The sequence below is a fragment of the Phyllobates terribilis genome, unplaced genomic scaffold (assembly GCF_046119375.1).
Source record: "Phyllobates terribilis strain yellow unplaced genomic scaffold, ASM4611937v1 Scaffold_7__3_contigs__length_470593459, whole genome shotgun sequence".
Taxonomy (NCBI): Eukaryota; Metazoa; Chordata; class Amphibia; order Anura; family Dendrobatidae; genus Phyllobates; species Phyllobates terribilis.
In genome coordinates this window covers 308,610,488-308,632,080 of record NW_027362767.1, presented here as the reverse complement: position 1 = coordinate 308,632,080, position 21,593 = coordinate 308,610,488, and the positions used below count along the sequence as shown (strand labels likewise).

Sequence of the window (21,593 nt, the reverse complement as noted above, 5' to 3'; positions counted from 1 at the left end):
TGCCCTGAGGCTATACTCCTCCCGTGGGGAGTTATGCTACGCTCTGCTGCACCCACAACACCAGCCTCAGTGGTCTGCCCTGTAGCGGCGGTTCACTCTGACCGCAATCCACGGGTGGCGTAGTCAGACATTTAAACATGAAAACCACATAAATAGTTCCGCCACTGGTTTGACCGCCCTGAGCCACGGAACTGGGTCGCCGCCACGAAGACTACAACCACCAGCATCCACCGAAAAGGGTCCGGCTCCGGGTGTCCCAAGGCCCAGGGGGTGCGTCAGAACATTTTCATCACCTTTCACAATCACCAATGGGACAAGGCAGTGATGTCCTCTGTCCCCTCTCTTATACATCCTAGTGACGGAGCACCTGCTCTCATCAATTCGCCATAACCCCAATATTAGGTGGATTGAGGTGGGAGGCACCGAGTACAAGTGCTCTCTATTTGCTGATGATGTCCTAGTATATATCACTCAATCACATATATCCATCCATGCTGTTATGGCTGAAATAGATCACTTTGTTACATGGTAAAATTTTAAAATCAATGCAGCGAAGTCTGAGGCCCTCGATGTCTCCCTCCCCAAATCCATATAGGATTCCATCCAGTCCAACTTTCCCTTTGCCTGGCCCTCACAGGGTATCAAATACTTAGGAATTCCTATTCATAGAGACCTCTCCCATCTATGTTATCTTAATTTTGGGCCCTTTATTGAACAACTCCATACAGACCACGGTTGGCAAGTTAGAACTGTAAGATTCACTACGTGAACCACTGGTGTTTTGTGGAAAAGCACATGTACACTGCGTTCCAAATTATTATACAAAAAGTGTTTAGGAGTGATAAGGGAAGAATTTGTTTGTTTGTCAGTTAAACTCATTGATGGTGATGTGTGTCAGGGCTCTTTATATCACTGTAAGCAATTGCAGACACCTGTGCTAATTAGTTTGGCAGGTGTGTCCAATGAAAGGCAAGACTACTTAAGAAGGCTCTCTCACATTATTAAGCAGCCTACATTTTCTGCCAAAATGGGAAAGAAAAAGGATGTGTCGGCTGCTGAGAAGCAACAAATTGTGGAGTGTTTAGGTCAAGGCATGACTACAATCAACATTGTGCGATGATCAGGATGAAGTGTCCTGGCAATCAAGAAGTATGTAGCTGATTCACAGTACACACGTGTGCGTGCTGATAAGGGCAAATTGAGGACTCTTTCCTACAGGCAATTACGTCAGGTTGAAAGAGCAGCGGCAAAAAAGCCTTGTCATAGCAGCAGACAAGTTTTTGAAGCTGCTTGTGCCTCCAACGTCCCCCGAACAACAAGATGCAGGGTCCTTCAGAGGTTTGCAGCTGTGCATGCGCCATCCTGTCGACCTCCTCTATCCACTTCACACAAGCAGAAACGGCTCCAGTGGGCCAAACATTACATGAAGACTGATTTCAAAACTGTTTTGTTCACGGATGAGTGCCGTGCAGCGCTTGATGGTCCAGATGGATGGAGTGGAGGATGGCTGGTTGATGGACACCCCACGCAAACACGGCTACAGCGCCAACAAGGAAGAGGTGGAGTAATGTTTTGGGCTGGAATCATGGGGAGAGAGATTGTCGGCCCCTTTAGGATCCCTGAAGGCGCTAAAGATGAACTCCATAATGTATGTGGATTTTCTCAAACAGCACTTCCTGCCATGGTTCAAGAAGAAGAACCGTGTATTTCACAGCAAGATCATTTTTCTGCATGATAATGCACCATCTCATGCTGCACATAAAACATCTGCATCTCTGGCTGATATGGGCATAAAAGGGGACAAACTTATGGTGTGACCCCCATGCTCCCCTGACCTCTACCCCATTCAGAACCTTTGGAGCATCATTAAAAGGAGTGTCTATGATGGCGAGAGGCAGTTCACATCTAAGCAACAGCTCTGGGAGGGTATTCTGTCCTCATGCAAAACAATTGAAGCAGAAACCATCCAAAACCTGACAAATTCAATGGACGAGAGAGTTCAGAAGCTCCTTTCGAACAAGGGGTCCTATGTGAAAATGTAACATCACCTAGAATAAAGTTTTGAGTTGAAAACTGTTTGATTTCAGTTTCTAACAACCTGCTAATGCTTATAATTTCAAAAATGACCATTTTTTTGGTCTTTATTAAAATGAAAAGGTTGATCGAAAAGTTTGGGGGATCTAAGAGTGTGGCAACCCAGTAGTCATGATTACTTCGAATTCTGACAATATGAGGGTCATGCTGCAGGTAGTGCAGCAAGAAGGCACTTATGTGCCTTGCGCATCTCGGAGCCCCAAAATTATTTTCCGGGCTAGATGCAGCTAAAAATTATTTTTAATTTTAAATCTGGTGAAGCTTTAGTATAGATGCCCTAATAGGATCAGTGCTGCACACTGCTACAAAGCCCAAATTATTTTCCAGTCAAGATACAGATAAACATGATTAGTAATTTGAAAGCTTAAAACGGTTGGTAGGGTGATTTTAACCAATCATCAAGCTTTTACTCTCCCCAGGATGACACAGGGGTAGAAAAGTCGTTTCGAATCCATGATTTGTTCATCTTTATGAACGTGAGTCTGTCTACATTATCAGTGGAGAGCCGCGTGCGCTTATCTGTCAGCACACCACCAGCAGCGCTGAACACACGTTCAGACAGAACGCTGGCTGCGGGGCATGACAAGATCTCCAAGGCGTAAGTGGCTAGCTCCGGCCATTTATCCAGATTGGAAGCCCAAAAAGAGCAAGGGTCCAGTGACACAGTCGTGGCTTCAATGTTTACTTGGAGATACTCCTGTACCATCGTCTCTAGGCGTTGACTATGTGTCAGACTTCTTGTCTCCTGTGGCCTTGCAAAGGATGGGCTAAAAAAGTGGTGAAATGATTCCGCAAAATTGATGTTACCAGCAGATACTGTGGTTCTGTTACGGTTTGAGTGCTGAACACTTGACGGTCCCACGGTTGGCAAGTTGGAACTGTGAGATTCACTACGTGCACCACTGGTATTTTGTGGAAAAGCACATGTAAGATTCTGCAACAGTCTCTGCTGATACTCCTGCATGCGTGCATCCCTTTCTATGGCAGGAATAATTTCTGCAAATTTACTTTTGTACCGGGGATCTAACAGTGTGGCAACCCAGTAGTCAGGATTATTTCTAATTCTCACAATTCGAGGGTCATGTTGCAGGTAGTGCAGCAAGAAGGCACTCATGTGTGTTGCGCATCCAGGAGCACCAAGTCCCTGTTGTGTTGGTGGCGAGGTAACAATCATGCTTCCTTCCTCTGTCCTCTCCCCCCAACCTCGCACAACAGAAATGTGATCAAGGTCTCCCTCATCTGATGAGTCTTCCATCAGTTCGTCCTCCACTTCTTCCTGGGCTCCTGCACCTTCCTCACTAGTTTGGCTGCTACCATGCACCCTGGTAAAACCATCTCCCCCACCCTCACATGCCTGCCGCCTTGGTGCTGCCGACCGTCTGGACCTTGCAGATGTTAGCCCTTCCGCATACAACTCCTCCTCCTCTACTTCCTCCACCTCCTCTTGTGCCACCACCTGACTCCGAATTCTGTTTAACATGTGCTCCAGCATGTAAATCACCGGAATAGTCATGCTGATAATGGCATCGTCAGCACTAAACATCTTCGTCGCCATTTCAAAACTGTGCAGAAGGGTGCATAGGTCCCTGATCTGAGACCACTCCTCCAGCGTGATTTGCCCCACCTCTGAATCTCGTTGGCCCAGGCTATACGTCAGAACGTATTGCACCAGGGCTTGTCGGTGCTGCCACAGTCGCTGCAACATGTGCAGAGTTGAATTCCACCGGGTAGGCACATCGCATTTTAGCCGGTGAAGTGGCAGGCCCAACGACTTCTGTAGAGATGTAAGTCGCTGAGCTGCGGGATGCGAACGGCGGAAGTGAGCACACAGCGACCGTGCCCTCTGCAGAAGGCCATCTAGTCTGGGATAGTGGGCTAAAAATTGCTGGACAACCAGGTTCAACACGTGAGCCATACAAGGCACGTGTGTGACATTGCCCCGGCGAAGGGCCGCACCCAGGTTTGCAGCATTGTCGCACACGGCCTTCCCTGGTTTCAGGTCCAGTGGAGACAACCATTCATGAAATTGGTTCTCCAGAGCTGACCACAACTCCTCAGCTGTGTGACTCACATTTCCCAGACATTTCAATGTAAAAACCGCCTGATGACGTTGAGCCCTACTGCCAGCATAGTAAGGAGGTGTGCAGGATCCCTTCTGCGCAGTTAGAAAGCTTGTGGCATGACCAGACAGGCTTTGGGTGCAGGTGGAAGACCGAGAGGAGGTTGAGGAGGCAGAAGCAGTGGAGGAACTTTGACATAAAGAGGATTGACGCACAACTCGTGGGGACGGCAAGACTTGGACAGCAGCCCCTTGTCCTGCTGTCACCATAGTTACCCAGTGCCCAGTCAGCGACATGTAACGCCCCTGTCCATGCCTACTCGTCCAAGTGTCTGTGGTGAAATGCACCCTGTCACACACAGAGTTTCTCAAAGAAGCGGTGATGTTGTGTGCGACATGCTGGTGGAGCGCAGGCACACCTTTCTTTGAGAAGTAGTGCCGACTGGGCATCTGGTACTGGGGCACTGCGACGGACATAAGGTCTCGAAAATCCTCTGTGTGCACCAGGCGGAAAGGCAGCATTTCTGTAGCCAAGAGCTTGCAGATGGTGAAATTCAACCTCTTAGCTTTCTCATGGCTAGGAGGAAATGGTCTTTTACTTGTCCACATCTGAGGGACCGAGGGCTGGCTATTGTGCTTAGACGGGGTTGATAAGGGTGTCCCCGGCAAACTGCCGGTCTGTGAGGAAGATGCAGGCGGACATGTTAGGTTGCCTTGATCCAAAGGTGGTGCTATCGATGTCGGACAGCGCTCAACACCAGCTGGTGTTACCACCTCCAAAGAAAATGATGACCTGCCAATCACGCTGGCTGTTGCGGGTAAAGAGGTGGCAGGTCTGCGCCCCAAAACAGGTGTGACTGCTGTCCCCCCAGTCACAGAGGATGAAGAGGCCGCGGATGCACAAGATATGGCAGACGGTGATTGGCCCGGCCGGCTAGGCCGCATTGTAGCACACTGAGCTTCCCACTGCAACTTATGCTTCATGTCCATGTGCCGGTTCATGCATGAAGTACTCAAACTATGTATTTTTTGGCCTCTACTTAGCTTTTGCTGACAAATGTTACAGATAACACGAGTTGGGTCATCTTTATCGATCTGAAAAAATGCCCAGGCTATGCAAGGCTTAGCACCCATGCGACCTGAAGAGCCACCACGACTTGTGGTGAGAGGCAGAGTTGTGTTTGAGGATGCAGTTGTTGACGTGCTTCCAGTACTACGTCTCTGTCCAGGAAGGCGCAACCTGACCTCGTCGTCACTAGCATCTTCCTCCACCTCCTCTGCTGACCTCATCTCTTGGCTGACTGTGGGTTGACAGTAAGTGGGATCTCCGACCTCATCATCATCACCCTGTGCGTTATCACACCCGTCGTCCTCAGAGCCAACCTGTTCCTGCCCTGACAAAAAACTAAAGTTGTCGCTCCAATCAGGTATTTGAGTCTTATCATCGTCTTCCTCATTGTCTCCACCAACAGGAGTTACAGTTTGGGAATGAGGGTCTACATTATGGTCAGAACCTTCTGCGTCTGGTCCTGGATCCGACTCATAAAGATTCTGGGCATCAGTGCAGATCATTTCCTCGTCTGGATTCACAGAAGCGCTGGAGTCGACCTCTGATTCCCAGGCTATAGTATGAGTAAACAGCTCTGCAGACTCAACCATCTGTTCTACCTCACACTCAGACGGGCAGCTGGAGATTTGGGAGCTGTGAGGAAGCAAGTGCGATTTGGGTGACACCTTTGAGGACTGGAGTATTTGTGATGTTGAAGTTGATGTGGAGGAGAGCCCACTTAAAGGAGCACTTGATATCCGTTGAAGCACCTGCTGTTTTTGTGCCTCATCTGGAATTTGTAGCGATTGGCGTGGCCGTAAGAAAGGGATCTTATCACATTGTCCGCTAAAAGAAGTAGACATTTTAGTTTGGCTGGAAGATGGTCTTTCTTCTGCACCTACCCCACGGACACAACCTTTTTTCCCCTTCCCAACACGCCTATTCCCCTTTCCACCAGCAGCAGGCCTTTTTCCACTCATTTTGGTGGTTAACTAATTCACAACTCTGGAGTTGTTTGAACAAAAAAACAATGGATGGTAACCGAGCAGAGCTGAGTGGCCAAACTGTGGTATTAGGCCAAAACTATTGGCTGGGTTAGATGCTGAAAAAAATTATTTTTAATTTGCAACCTGATGGAGGTCAGTATAGATGGACTAATAGAACAAGTCCCACACGCTGCTAGAAGCCCAAATATTTTTTCAGAGATAAATGAAGAAAAAAATTATTTTTAATTTGCAACCTGATGGAGGTCAGTATAGATGGACTAATAGACCAAGTCCCACACACTGCTAGAAGCCCAAATATTTTTTCAGAGCTAGATGCAGAAAAAAATTATTTTTAATTTGCAACCTGATGGAGGTCAGTATAGATGGACTAATAGACCAAGTCCCACACACTGCTAGAAGCCCAAATATTTTTTCAGAGCTAGATGCAGAAAAAAATTAGTTTTAATTTGCAACCTGATGGAGGTCAGTATAGATGGACTAATAGACCAAGTCCCACACACCGCTAGAAGCCCAAATATTTTTTCAGAGCTAGATGCAGAAAAAAATTATTTTTAATTTGCAACCTGATGGAGGTCAGTATAGATGGACTAATAGACCAAGTCCCACACACTGCTAGAAGCCCAAATATTTTTTCAGAGCTAGATGCAGAAAAAAATAATTTTTAATTTGCAACCTGATGGAGGTCAGTATAGATGGACTAATAGACCAAGTCCCACACACTGCTAGAAGCCCAAATATTTTTTCAGAGCTAGATGCAGAAAAAAAATATTTTTAATTTGCAACCTGATGGAGGTCAGTATAGATGGACTAATAGACCAAGTCCCACACACCGCTAGAAGCCCAAATATTTTTTCAGAGCTAGATGCAGAAAAAAATAATTTTTAATTTGCAACCTGATGTAGGTCAGTATAGATGGACTAATAGACCAAGTCCCACACACTGCTAGAAGCCCAAATATTTTTTCAGAGCTAGATGCAGAAAAAAATTATTTTTAATTTGCAACCTGATGGAGGTCAGTATAGATGGACTAATAGACCAAGTCCCACACACCGCTAGAAGCCCAAATATTTTTTCAGAGCTAGATGCAGAAAAAAATTATATTCAGTTTGCAACCTGATGGAGGTCAGTATAGATGGACTAATAGAATGATGCTATGCCCAAAAGATTTTACTTCACTAGGTGCAGTAAAAAAATTGGTATTCTATACACAGATAGGCTACTCCACTGACTAACACACTCTGCAGTAGGCCAAAAAGGATTAGCTTTGCTAGATTCAGCCAAATGCTGTGAAAAAAACTTGCACAGCACTGGCACAGACCTGCCTGGCAAAAACTGATAGGAACTCATGTAACCTAGTCCTGAAAAGGACTCCAATTACAATTAGTCTTTACTCCCACAACCTATTTAAGAGCACAGACCTCCCTGATAAAAGTCGTAGGAAATGCTGTAACCTAGTCCTTAAAAGGACTGCAATCACAACTATTCCCTACTCCCAAGCTATCTGTATATTTGTGCGAAAATTGGCTTGAAATTAACAAGGTATAGCACACACAGCAACAGCGGTGCCGTCTAACACGCAGCTGCAGCAGTGAGAAAATGGTGGCGACGGGGAAAATGGCTTGGTCTTATAGGGCAAGGACATGTGACATACACTGCCAATCACACATGCCCTTGCTTGTGTGAAAAAAAGCACTTCGCTCCGTGTGTGCGCTGCTGATAGGCTGACAGATTGCACCTCCCCACTGCAAATGCGGGAAAGAGAAAAAAAAATGGAGATCTTCATTGTTCCTGCAGAGATCCATCCCCTGCCCCTCCCCCCGCCCCGCTGTACACTCAAACTGCGTATTAACATTAATTTTCATCATTACTGAGAAAAAATCCAGTTATGATTTTGGTGCATGAACAGTTATCGAACATAACCTCGAACAGCCGAATTTTTCTCAAATTGTTCGTGTTCGCCGACCGGCTCGAACACCGCCCAAAACAGCTCGAATTTGAGATTGGCGAACAGTTCGAGTAGAACAACGCTCATCTCTAATCCTAACGTGGTTTGTTTCTTTTACAGGTGACGCTAAGCTAACAGTGTGAGTGATAGGCCACTCGTATATATATTGGGCACAAAAAAAGGCGAAAGTCCGCCCAAGCGGGAGGAAATTAGAGTTTCATAACACATATTTCAACTGGAGAGGTATTAGAGGCCTGCTATGGCCACAGGTACTAATGGAGGTAATCAAGGTAGGGAAAGAGGCAAGAGGTCCGGTCATCTTAGTCATACAGGCCGGGGGAAACAACCTAGGTCATCACAAGAGCGCATAACTAATGGCAATAATGAAACTAGACACTGAGTGCTTCAGAGAATTTTTCACAAAATTAGCTATAGTATGGTCAGAGATTGTGCCGATAGCGGTATGGCAAGGTGCGCGAGACATCACGGCCATCGAATGGACAAGGCGGGTAATAAATATTCGGATGGCAAAATTTAGAAGAGACAGAGGCGGTGTAGTGATACGACACCGACAACTGGAAGGAGATAAAGCAGGCCTCATACGGCCCGACGGTGTTCACTTAATAGATATTGGACTGGACATATTCCTGTCAGGACTCCAGGACGGAGTGGAACAAGCGTTAAGAGTGATGGGTGGGGGTCAGAGTCCTGCATACGAGTACGCTGGATCCTCCGTGGCCTGGAAATAGAAAGGACATGTTGGAGAGTTACACTTGTTGGCGAACTTGCCGGAGTGGGGACCCAGGGCATGCTGCAACAAGCTGAATTATTTTAGAAATAAAATGCCTTTCTAATGGAATGAGTATAAAGAGTTAATAAAGCTGTGACCGATCCTCACCCATCCTATTGTAAGAGTTACATTATTGGGTTGTCCATGAAAGGGGGGCGGTAGGGGGGCTGAGCATCTGGGTTTGGTTGGGGGTCCCCACAGTCTGCCTAGGCTAGATTAATTTAAAAATTCTTATTAGATACACAGGCGGTGCAGCTTGCTTCGCAGCTGGGCTACTACGCCCAAAGTATTGCCTAGGCTAGATGCAGTTAAAAATTCTACGCTGACTAGCAGACACTGAAGATTTGGAGCAGACCTCTGAGTAAACAGCTCTTCAGACTCAACCATCTGTGTTACCCCAAGCCATAGTGTATATAGTTTCTTACAGTTAAAAGGGGGGGGTGCGACCCAACCCACCTGGAATTGACGATGCCAACGTCACGTAAGACACAGCAAGCGGACTCCCAAAATTGTGGCACAGACACCACTTAACCCTAGAACGCATACCTGTGGCCTTGCAGGCCCCCCCAGTTAATTGTTTTCTATTTTCTGCAAGATTGCTTTAGTTAGAATTTTGAAACTCTAGGTATTCTTCATGTATATAGTTGTTTGTCATTTGAGTTTGAGTTATTCCATGTTATTTGCACACGGGCCTAAAGGGCCCCAGGTATGTGAAAGTGTAGATTTTTATGGTCATGCGTTCTAGGGTTAAGTGGCATCAATTGCCCCACTGTTGCTTAAAACGGTTGGTGAGGTGATTTTACCAAATCCCCAAGCTTTTAGTCTCCCAAGGATGACACAGGGGTAGAAATGTCCTTGCGAATCCATGATTTGATCATCTTTATGAACGTGAGTCTGTCTACATTCTCAGTGGACAGCCGCGTGCGCTTATCTGTCAGCACACCACCAGCAGCGCTGAACACACGTTCAGAGAGAACGCTGGCTGCATGGCATGACAAGATCTCCAAGGCGTGAGTGGCGAGCTCCGGCGATTTTTCAAGATTGGAATACCAAAATGAGCAAGGGACAAGTGACACAGTCATGGCTTCGATGTTCACTTGGAGATTCTCCTGTACCATCCTCTCTAGGCATTGACTATGTGTCAGACTTCTTGTCTCCTGTGGCCTTGCAAAGGATGGTCTAAAAAAGTGGTGAAACAATTCCACAAAATTGCTGTTACCAGCAGATACTGTGTTACTGTTACTGTTTGAGTGATGAAGACTCGACAGTCCCACCGTTGGCAAGTTAGAACTGTGAGATTCACTACATGCACCACTGGTGTTTTGTGGAAAAGCACATGTAAGATTCTGCAACAGATACTCCTGCATTCGTCAATACCTTTTTATGGCAGGAATTATTTCGGCAAATATACTTTTGTACCGGGGATCTAAGAGTGTGGCAACCCAGTAGTCGGGATTACTTCGAATTCTGACAATCCGGGGGTCATGTTGCAGGTAGTGCAGCAAGAATGCACTCATGTGTCTTGCGCATCCAGAAGGACCAAGTCCTTGTTGTGTTGGTAGCGAGGTAATAATCATGCTTCCTTCCTCTGCCCTCTCCCTCCAACCTCGCACAACAGAAATGTGATCAAGGTCTCCCTCATCTGATGAGTCTTCCATGCCCATTGCCAGTTCGTCCTCCACTTCTTCCTCGGCTCCTGCACATTCCTCAACAGTTTGGCTGCTACCATGCGCCCTGGTTAATCCCTCTCCCCCACCCTCCCATACCTGCCGCCTTGGTGCTGCCAACCGTCTGGACCTTGGAGATGTTATCCCTTCCGCATACGACTCCTCCTCTACTTCCTCCACCTCCTCTTGTCCCACCACCTGACTCCGAATTCTGTTTAACATGTGCTCCAGCATGTAAATCATCGTAATAGTCATGCTGATAATGGCATCGTCAGCACTAAACATCTTCGTCGCCATTTCAAGACTGTGCAGAAGGGTGCATTGGTCCCTGATCTGAGACCACTCCTCCAGCGTGATTTGCCCCACCTCTGGATCTCGTTGGCCCAGGCTATACGTCAGAACGTATTGCACCAGGGCTTGTCGGTGCTGCCACAGTTGCTGCAACATGTGCAGAGTTGAATTCCACCATGTCGGCACATCGCATTTCAGCCGGTGAACTGGCAGGCCCAACGACTTCTGTAGAGATGTAAGTCGTTGAACTGCGGGATGCGAACGGCGGAAGTGAGCACACAGCGACCGTGCACTCTGCAGAAGGCCATCTAGTCTGGGATAGTGGGCTAAAAATTGCTGAACAACCAGGTTCAACACGTGAGCCATACAAGGCACGTGTGTGACATTGCCCCGGCGAAGTGCCGCACCCAGGTTTGCAGCATTGTCGCACATGGCCTTCCCTGGTTGCAGGTCCAGTGGAGACAACCTTTCATGAAACTGGGTCTCCAGAGCTGACCAAAACTCCTCAGCTGTGTGACTCACATTTCCCAGACATTTCAAAGTAAACACTGATGCGTTGAGCCCTGCTGCCAACATAGTAAGGAGGTGTGCAGGATTCCTTCTGCGCAGTTAGAAAGCAGGTGGCATTACCAGACAGGCTTTGGGTGCAGGTGGAGGACCGAGAGGAGGTTGAGGAGGCAGAAGCAGTGGAGGAAGTTCGAGATAAAGAGGATTAACACACAACTCGTGGGGACGGTAAGACTTGGACAGCAGCCCCTTGTCCTGCTGTCACCATAGTTACCCAGTGCCCAGTCAGCGACATGTAACACCCCTGTCCATGCCTTCTCGTCCAAGTGTCTGTGGTGAAGTGCACCCTGTCACACACAGAGTTTCTCAAAGAAGCGGTGATGTTGTGTGCGACATGCTAGTGGAGCGCAGGCACACCTTTCTTTGAGAAGTAGTGCCGACTGGGCATCTGGTACTGGGGAACTGTGACGAACATAAGGTCTTGAAAATCCTCTGTGTCCTCCAGGTGGAAAGGCAGCATTTCTGTAGCCAACAGCTTGCAGATGGTGAAATTCAACCTGTTAGCTTTCTCATGGCTAGGAGGAAATGGTCTTTTACTTTTCCACATCTAAGGGACCGAGGGCTGGCTGTTGTGCTTAGACGGTGTTGAGTAGGGTGTCCCCGGCAACTGCCGGTCTGTGAGGAAGATGCAGGCGGACATATTAGGTTGCCTTGATCCAAAGGTGGTGCTCTCGATGTCGGAGAGCGCTCAACACTAACAGGTGTTTCCACTTCTCAATGAACTGACGACCTGCCAATCACACTGGCTGTTGCGGGTAAAGAGGTGGCAGGTCTGCGTCCAAAAACATGTGTGACTGCTGTCCCCCCAGTCACAGAGGATGAAGAGGCTGCGGATGCACAAGATGGGGCAGACGGTGGTTGGCCCAGCCGGCTAGGCCGCATTGTAGCACAGTGAGCTTCCCACTGCAACTTATGCTTCATATCCATGTGACGGTACATGCATGAAGTACTCAAACTATGTATTTTTTGGCCTCTACTTAGCTTTTGCTGACAAATATTACAGATAACACGAGTTGGGTCATCCTTATCGATCTGAATAAATGCCCAGGCTATGCAAGGCTTAGAGCCCATGTGACCTGAAGAGCCACTACGACTTGTGGTCAGAGGCAGAGTTGTGGTTGAGGATGCAGTTGTTGATGTGCTTCCAGTACTCCGTCTCTGTTCATTAAGGCGCAACCTAACCTCGTCGTCAATAGCATCTGTGATGCCCCGCTGTGCTTGGTATCACAGATCCTACAAGAGTGCATTGATGGAATCCTCCACAAGAGGCCCCCATAAACATTCACACATCTCCACCTTCCACCTCAGACCAGCAGAGGGAGCCCGTTAGGGATATAAATAGGGAAGGTGGAGCTAGGCAATTCAGTTCCTCTGAAGAGTTCCTGCAGTAGAGAAGCCTAAGAGAGGTCAGTCTGCAGTGGAGCTCAGTCTAGTCTAGAGAACGCAGTTAATAGTTCAGCAGTGGAGCACGAGGCTCCTGCTTGCTAGATTCAGGGAGCCCAGATAGAGCTTAAGGTGTGCCGGTGCCGTAAGATCAGTGAAGCGCGGCAAACTGCCGTTAGTGTGTATAGCCTAGTGAGGGCCCGAGTAGGCCGAAGGCGAGTGGCGAGTTAGTACATAAGGGGCAGAGGAGCTTAACTAGCTCACCCCGAAGCATTTACCGGACACAGGATCCGAGCTTACCGGTATCTCTATGACCCAGTAAGGCATAACCGGAATCCCTGGAGAACTACAAGTCCCAGGATCGCTAAGGTGCTGATATGTAACAGAGCCAGGAGACGCTTAGGCCCCGCATACTGGGAGCGTGAACTCCAAGAGAAGGCCCTACCACAAGGTCAGCCAGCGCAGGACAGAGACAAAGTTAGGCCTAGCTCCAGGCAGGTCAGAAACTTACTACGCAGAGGCAAGAAACAGGAGGTCCTACACCCACTCATTAGGGAGGATCCTGATATGCACCCTTCACCCTACAGTGCTCCGGGATGTGCCTGAATTTCCACCAGTAAAAGGTACTGAAGTGACTACCGTGTCCGTTCCCGTTCTTGCTCTGACCCAGCTGGGTCTCGCCTGTCCTGCATTCCCCCTGCATACGCTGCCCTGAGACCTAGCTCCACCTGTGGGGAGCTATACCATCGAGCTGCCTTATCACCGGCCTCAGTGGACTGCTGCAGCGCTGGTGCTTGTCACCAGATACCACAGGTGGCGTCATGAACTCTTATAAAATTAACAATTATCCACCCTTTTAAAGAGAGACCCCAGGGTACGGGCCAGGGAGCCGACCACCGCGACATTCCCAAGGCCAGGCAAATGCCCGGGTACCGAGTCATCCCCATCCCCAGGGCTAGTCACATCCTCCTCCACCTCCTCTGCTGACCTCATCGACTGTCTGACTGTGGGTTGACAGTAAGTGGGATCTCCAACCTCGTCATCATCACCCTGTGTGTTATCACACCCGTCGCCCTCAGAGCCAACCTCTTCCTGCCCTGACCGAAAAGTCAAGTTGTCGCTCCAATCAGGTATTTGAGTCTCATCATCGTCTTCATCATTGTCTCCACCAACAGGAGTTACAGTTTGGGAACAAGGGTCTACATTATGCTCAGAACCTTCTTCATCTGGTCCTGGATCCAACTTCTAAAGATTCTGGGCATCGGATCAGATCATTTCCTCATCTGGATTAACAGAAGCTCTGGAGCAGACCTCCGTTTCCCAGGCTATAGTATGAGTAAACAGCTGGGCAGACTCAGCCATCTGTGTTACCCCATACTCAGACGGGCAGCTGGAGACTTGGGAGCTGTGAGGAAGCAAGTGCGATTGGGGTGACAAGGACTGGAGTATTTGTGATGTTGAAATTGAGGTGATGGAGAGCCCACTTGAAGGAGCACTTGATATCCGTTGAAGCACCTGCTGTTTTTGTGCCTCATCTAGAATTTGTAGCGATGGGCGTGTCCGTAAGAATGGGATCGTATCACATTGTCCACGAAAAGAAGTCGACATCTTAGTTTGGCTGGAAGATGGTCTTTCTTCTGCAGATGTTACTCCCCCCCCCACCGTGGGGGGCCTCAACCCACCGGCGGACAGGCACCAGTATTGGGATAGGGGGGCTGGCCGTCAGGGTCCACCGCGGCTCTGGCACAAACCCGGCGACTCAGAGGTGGCACAGGCAGGAACGGACTGGCCGTGTCGGCTTCTCACTTTTTGGATTTTAGAAGGGCATGACATGCCTATATCTGTGTCTCCCCCTCCTTTTACTCCTCCACCTCTTTTCTTTTCGCATGACTATATGTACTTGTCACTTTTCCATGTGTTAGTTGTGTCTTCTGAGCAGTTTGTCAGCTTTTGGACACCTTTGAAGGTGTCTATGTGTTTCTATGTGTTTTTGTTTGCCTGCCATTGGTTTTAACGGTGTTCGAAGGTGTTCGACGAACAGTTCGACGAACAGTTCGGCGAACACACGGGTGTTCGACGAACCGAACTCGAACACTACGGGGGTGGCTCAACACTACTTATAAATCAATTATTTTAGGGTTGAAAATAGGGTGGGCTGCAAACAAAGGGCAATTACGCTATGGTCTTCACAATATAGTGGCCTCCATCACACACTTCATTCCAGGCTTTTCTTCACACTTATAAGAGCAAGCTACAGATCTGTCCAACCTTACCATTGCACAAATTTCTTTACAGACTCGCCATATAAATTCAATATATTATAGCAACATGCTAGAAAAACAATTGACAAGCGGCAGTTCACATCAAAAACACTGCTTGGCCACAAAAAGACACATATACCATAAAAATCTCCCAACAGAGTAATGGTGAATCATGGCTGGTCTTCTCATTTCACTCATCTCGGAATATGTCTAGCCAAGCGGAAAGTTAAAGAAGTTGTCAACTACTTGGACAACTCCTTGTCTTATCCCAAGCTTGGCCCCGATAAAATAATAAAAGCTTATATTCACCTCCCACGCTGACACCATTCCCAGAGACTGCACAAAGCCTTCGGTGGAGCACTGTAATTCTGACTAGTATACATACTATAGTATACTAGTATACGTACTTGTCTAAATATAGAAATATTTAGACAAGTACGTCTGTAGAAAGAAACTCCCTTCTTTTGGAGTCCCACACAGATTTCCTTGCTTAAAGGGGTTGTCCACTACTTGGACAACTCCTTCTTGATTTAAATGTTTGGTCACGATAAAATAAAAAAGCCTATACTCACCTCCCATGCTGTCAAGGCTCCCGCAGTGTCAGCATTCGCTCTCCACGGGGCTCCTGTGCTGTTGTTGTGACACGTGATGCTGGCACCCAATCAGCGCTGGGGTCACTTGCCCCGCCTCCTGCCGAATTGAACATGAAGAGGAAGTCAGAGGTCAGTTGCAGACTGGACTTCCTCTCCATGTTCGATTTTTCCGAAGGTGGAGACAGTGACACCAGCACTAATTGGGCACCAGGGTCACATATCACGACAACAGCACAGGAACCCTATGGAGAGTGAGTGCTGACACCACGGGAACCTAGACGGCATTGGAGGTGGGTATAGACTTTTTATTTTATCGGGACCAAACATTTAGATCAAGTAGGGGTTGATCAAGTAGTGGACAACCCCTTTGAGCAAGGAAATTTGTGTGGGACTCCAAAAGAAGGGAGTTTCTTTCTACAGACGTACTTGTCAGATTTTTTTTTCTACCACTCTATTCAGAGTTACAGTGCTCCACCGAAGGCTTAGTGCAGTCTCTGGTTACCTAAGGGATGCTTACATCAAAGTTGGGGTCAGATAATACTTTATAGTCTAACACCCAACTGCTACATTGAGCCAAAATGTTACCCCGTATTTTGATACACATCATGTCAGCCAGGTCCTCCCCAACAAGTGCATGACACCAATTTAACAAGAGACTACCTCTACCTTCTCTTTTTCCTATCAACATATCAAACAGTATTTACTAACATATACAATTAGTTAGAATAATTCACTTTCACACCTTCACCAAAATATTTTATTCTAGAAACCTCCACCAACATTAATCTGGCCCTAAATGTACTCAAAAAGTATTAGTGTTGAATATCTACAAGCAGACATTGCTCTCAGAAGTTATTAAAGGGAATGAATCATCAGAAATTGAACTATAGTTTAAATTAGATTTGCATGTTAAATGTACAGTATTTTTTAAAAAGTCTTGTTTTTTACATAATCTGTGCTAAAAATAAAAATTAGAATCTTGTACTTATCACACTCAACCTGGTGGCTTTTTTAGAGTCATACTTCCTGATGTTTCAGGGAATACACTTTTACATTATCAGCAATAAACTGCCTCCGCCCTATCTTTTGCATTGAAGCATCTAATGAGCGTGTGCAAAGATCATTGTATAGAGAGGGGACGGGGGTCAGCTGTGAAATCACCTATTATGATTGGTGGATCTTGTGTTAAAAAAGCTCCAGTGCACGGTGTGAAAATTGCAAGATTACTAATTTTGTTTTTTATTACAGGTCGTGATATGCAAAAAAAAAAAAAACATTGCCAAACTAAATTTCTAAATTTCTTTTAAAGTGATTATCCAGGAATAAATAAATTTTTACTATGAACCAAAAACCTAACAGGCGGGTAGCTGCTAACTAGTTAGCAGCTACCTGACTGTTCTATCCTGTGTCGGCTCAGAGCTATCAGCTGTGGCGATTCATCTGTTCCATGTCAACAGAGCAGCTCCTCTTCTTCTGGGCTGCTCTGTCGACAGGGCATGACTGTCGACATCATACCGATTGACAGCCAGCTTCCAGCAGTTACAGCTGTCAATCAGCATGAATTCAGCTGCCATGCCTGTCAACAGAGCAGGGCGAAAAAGAAGCTGCTGCTCTGTCAGTGACCGCTCTGTGCCGGCAGAGATCTGCGCTGGGCAGAACAGGAAGGTAGTTAGCAAGTACTTGCGTATGACTTCTTTGGTCTACAGTAAAAAATTAATATAGTTCGGGATAACTCCTTTCAAGTCTTAAAAGAAAGCAACAAGAACTAAGGTGTACCTTATTTCTGAACCCCTTCCAAATCCTTTGACTTATTTTATTCTGGCACTATTTATATTCTATGCTTTCCGGTGAATTGTCGAGTTGCATTTTCACCCTCTCTTTCATTTGTGTCCGCAGTGAATCAAAGAGGTAAAGCAATCGACTCTGGAGAGGTGGAAATTGGGAAGCAGATTGAACAGATTATCCAACCCGGTTTATTCTGGCGTTTTCAGGTTACCATTCACCATCCAATGTACTTAAAATTCAATGTTTCATTCTCAAAAGACTCCCTTCTTGGCATTTACGGAAGAAGAAATATCCCACCAACACACACACAGGTACTTAATATGCTTTCCTCTCCTACTGATGCTACTATAGAAGCAAAGGATATTTTAAATATAATGACTGAAGGAAATTTTTACTGCACCTTAAATATTCTGAGGAGATGTCTGTCCAATTTCTACTTTACTAATTGGTTGAAATCTGACATATTGAGATAGTAGCAACGGAAGAATCCAGCATGTTATGTGAATGTTAATGTCAGAGCTGTGCTTGGAAAGCACGAGGCCTGTATTATATTCACTAAGATTATTATAACTAATTTATATTATATACATACACAGTACAGACCAAAAGTTTGGACACACCTTCTCATTTAAAGATTTTTCTGTATTTTCCTGACTTTGAAAATTGCACATTCACACTGAAGGCATCAAAACTATGAATTAACACATGTGGAATTATATACTTAACAAAAAAGTGTGAAACAACTGAAAATATGTCTTATATTCTAAGTTCTTCAAAGTAGCCACCTTTTGCTTTGATGACTGCTTTGCACACTCTTGGCATTCTCTTTATGAGCTTCAAGAGGTAGTCACCGGAAATGGTTTTCACTTCACAGGTGTGCCTTATAAATGGGGTTGGGACCATCAGTTGTGTTTTGCAGAAGTCTGGTCGATACTCAGCTGATAGTCCTACTGAATATACTGTTAGAATTTGTATTATGGCAAGAAAAAAGCAGCTAAGTAAAGAAAAACGAGTGACCATCATTACTTTAAGAAATGAAGATCAGTCAGTGCGAAAAATTGGGCAAACTTTGAAAGTGTCCCCAAGTGCAGTTGCAAAAACCATCAAGCGCTACAAAGAAACTGGCTCACATGAGGACCGCCCCAGGAAAGGAAGACCAAGAGTCACCTCTGCTTCTGAGGATAAGTTTATCCGAGTCACCAGCCTTAGAAATCGCAGGTTAACAGCAGCTCAGATTAGAGACCAGGTCAATGCCACACAGAGTTCTAGCAGCAGACACATCTCTTCAACCAACAACTGTTAAGAGGAGACTATGTGCAGCAGGCCTTCATGGTAAAATAGCTGCTAGGAAACCATTGCTAAGGACAGGCAACAAGCAGAAGAGACTTGTTTGGGCTAAAGAACACAAGGAATGGACATTAGACCAGTGGAAATCTGTGCTTTGGTCTGATGAGTCCAAATTTGAGATCTTTGGTTCCAACCACCGTGTCTTTGTGTGACGCAGAAAAGGTGAACGGATGGAGTATACATGCCTGGTTCCCACCGTGAAGCATGGAGGAGGAGGTGTGATGGTGTGGGGGTGCTTTGCTGGTGACACTGTTGGGGATTTATTCAAAATTGAAGGCATACTGAACCAGCATGGCTACCGTAGCATCTTGCAGCGGCATGCTATTCCATCCAGTTTGCGTTTAGTTGGACCATCATTTATTTTTCAACAGGACAATGACCCCAAACACACCTCCAGGCTGTATAAGGGCTATTTGACCAAGAAGGAGAGTGATGGGGTGCTATGCCAGATGACCTGGCCTCCACAGTCACCAGACCTGAACCCAGTCGAGATGGTTTGGGGTGAACTGGACCGCAGAGTGAAGGCAAAAGGGCCAACAAGTGCTAAGCATCTCTGGGAACTCCTTCAAGATTGTTGGAAGACCATTTCCGGTGACTACCTCTTGAAGCTCATCAAGAGAATGCCAAGAGTGTGCAAAGCAGTCATCAAAGCAAAGGTGGCTACTTTGAAGAACCTAGAATATAAGATATATTTTCAGCTGTTTCACACTTTTTTGTTAAGTATATAATTCCACATGTGTTAATTCATAGTTTTGATGCCTTTAGTGTGAATGTACAATTTTCATAGTCATGAAAATACAGAAAAATCTTTAAATGAGGTTTGCCCAAACTTTTGGTCTGTACTGTATATACAGTATGTAGAGTAGAATTGTATACACAGTGATTACAATAGCGATTTATGTAATCCCTAATGGCGTTGTCCACTTTTGGGGACTTTTTATTGTACTTAAATGCATTTATTTTGGCTAAAATAATTTATTTTGCAAAAGAGTTTTATTAAAATTTTTGCATCGTTTTGCTTTTACAAGATTTGTGTTGCCCTGAATATCCATTTGTATCCTGTGGTCATAAATCAGCTGAGAGCAGCTAAAAGAAAAGATACAAGCTACAAGCTCTCCTGTCAGAATAAGTATACTGATGGATTCTCAGTTAACTCATTCTAAAAGCCAGCAATAGAAAGTGCAATATACAGGCTATGGAAGACAAACGGTGTAAAAATTTTAATGCAATCCATTTGCAAAAATGATTTTTAGCCTAAATTACATGCATTTAAGTAAGCTAAGAAAATTTTCCCCAAAGGTGGACAACCTCAGTACTAGGACTGAGCGGACCCATGGAAGTTTGGGTTCTGGTAACCGACCCAAATTTTATTCTGAAGTTCGGTTCGTGCACCAGAATTTTACCCCAACTTGAACCGAAACTCGAATGCTATTGAAAACCATGGAGATCCGAACTCTTGAGCTGGAAAATATTCTCTCCTCTCCCAGACTTCCCCCAGAACGCCGAACATTGCAACGAATTTCCGGGAGAAGTCAGTGTTTGGCATTTACCACTGGACACTAACTGTCCAGTACGAACCCCAAAGTTTTAGGTTTGGGTTCGCTCATCTTTACTCATTACATTTTAAAGGAAGGGGGGATAAGACAAGAAAAAGAGAATGTATAAGTACATTATGTGGGCCTATAACTTACAGCAAGTGATAGAAGACAGTCGTGGTGGAGGCTCTATATCTTTCTAAAAACATAAAATCCAGCTAAAGATCTATGCCCAAGGTGAAGCAGCCTACACCGTCATTGCACAGTAGTATAAGAAATTCTTACGATCCAGCATAACAGACCAATAGGCATTAAATACTCTGCTACAAGCAATCATTTAGAGAAAAATATCTATGTACCTCCTCTAAAATATAGATATATACATGAGGTACTTTGCGTAATACCCCTAGGAACCAATGGTCGGAGCTGCTGGTAACTCAGACGCCTTCTCCAGTGTTGTGCCTGCTAGGCACAACCTCCCCAGCTGAGCAGTGCACTATCTGCTATTGAAACAAGATCCACAGATTTGCACAAGGAGCACTTTCCCTATTTTTGTAATATAAGTAATTTTTTGAAACTTTAGGAAGTCACATGAGATTAAACATTTCAGACTCATTTCTCAACCTAGGCAAATGTAGCACTCTACAGATTATACAGAGCTTCACTGCTGCATGGATGTACAGATATCTCCAGCAAAACAATGGCAATGCACAAAGGGGTTCACTGAGACGAGGCTTATTCTTTGGAAGACCCCAAGTCTTTCATCATCACATATATGTGGATTTCCCATTTGAAAGAGACCATGTTATGTTGAAAATGGTATCTAGTCCTCAGGCAGGATGTTGTAGAATAAGAGGAGCTGATCACATTGATCTACATTTTTCTGGGAAAAACGTCAGTATAACTTGTATTTTGTTAACTGAAATCCTTGGTGTTTGTAGCATAGGATTCCAGTGGGCGGTCCTACTCAGTGATTGACAGTCTTCCCTGTATTACTGTGCATGCAGAGATAGCAGTCTATCATTAGGAGGACCGCCTACTGGACTGATATTTACTACTTGCACAACCCCTTCTTGAACTGAATGTTTTGCCTCAATAAAATAATAAAGCTTATTCTCTCCTCCCGTGCTGGCGCCATTCCAGCGGTGTCAGCACTCACAGTCCCGGGGCTTTTGTGCGGTTGTTGTGACACATGACCCAGGCACCCAATCAGCGCTGGCG

The 21,593-nt window shown here is 45.9% G+C and overlaps 1 protein-coding gene across 5 annotated transcripts in view; it reads left to right on the top strand.

Moving 5' to 3' along the window:
- Positions 1-21,593, top strand: part of TENM1 (teneurin transmembrane protein 1) — a 1,319,062-nt gene that overhangs the window by 877,447 nt on the left and 420,022 nt on the right. For all 5 annotated transcript variants that reach the window (XM_073641092.1, XM_073641091.1, XM_073641090.1 and 2 more), the window contains one exon: positions 17,602-17,801. In XM_073641092.1, coding sequence (XP_073497193.1) covers positions 17,602-17,801 — 200 coding nt within the window. The remainder of the gene's footprint in view (positions 1-17,601; positions 17,802-21,593) is intronic.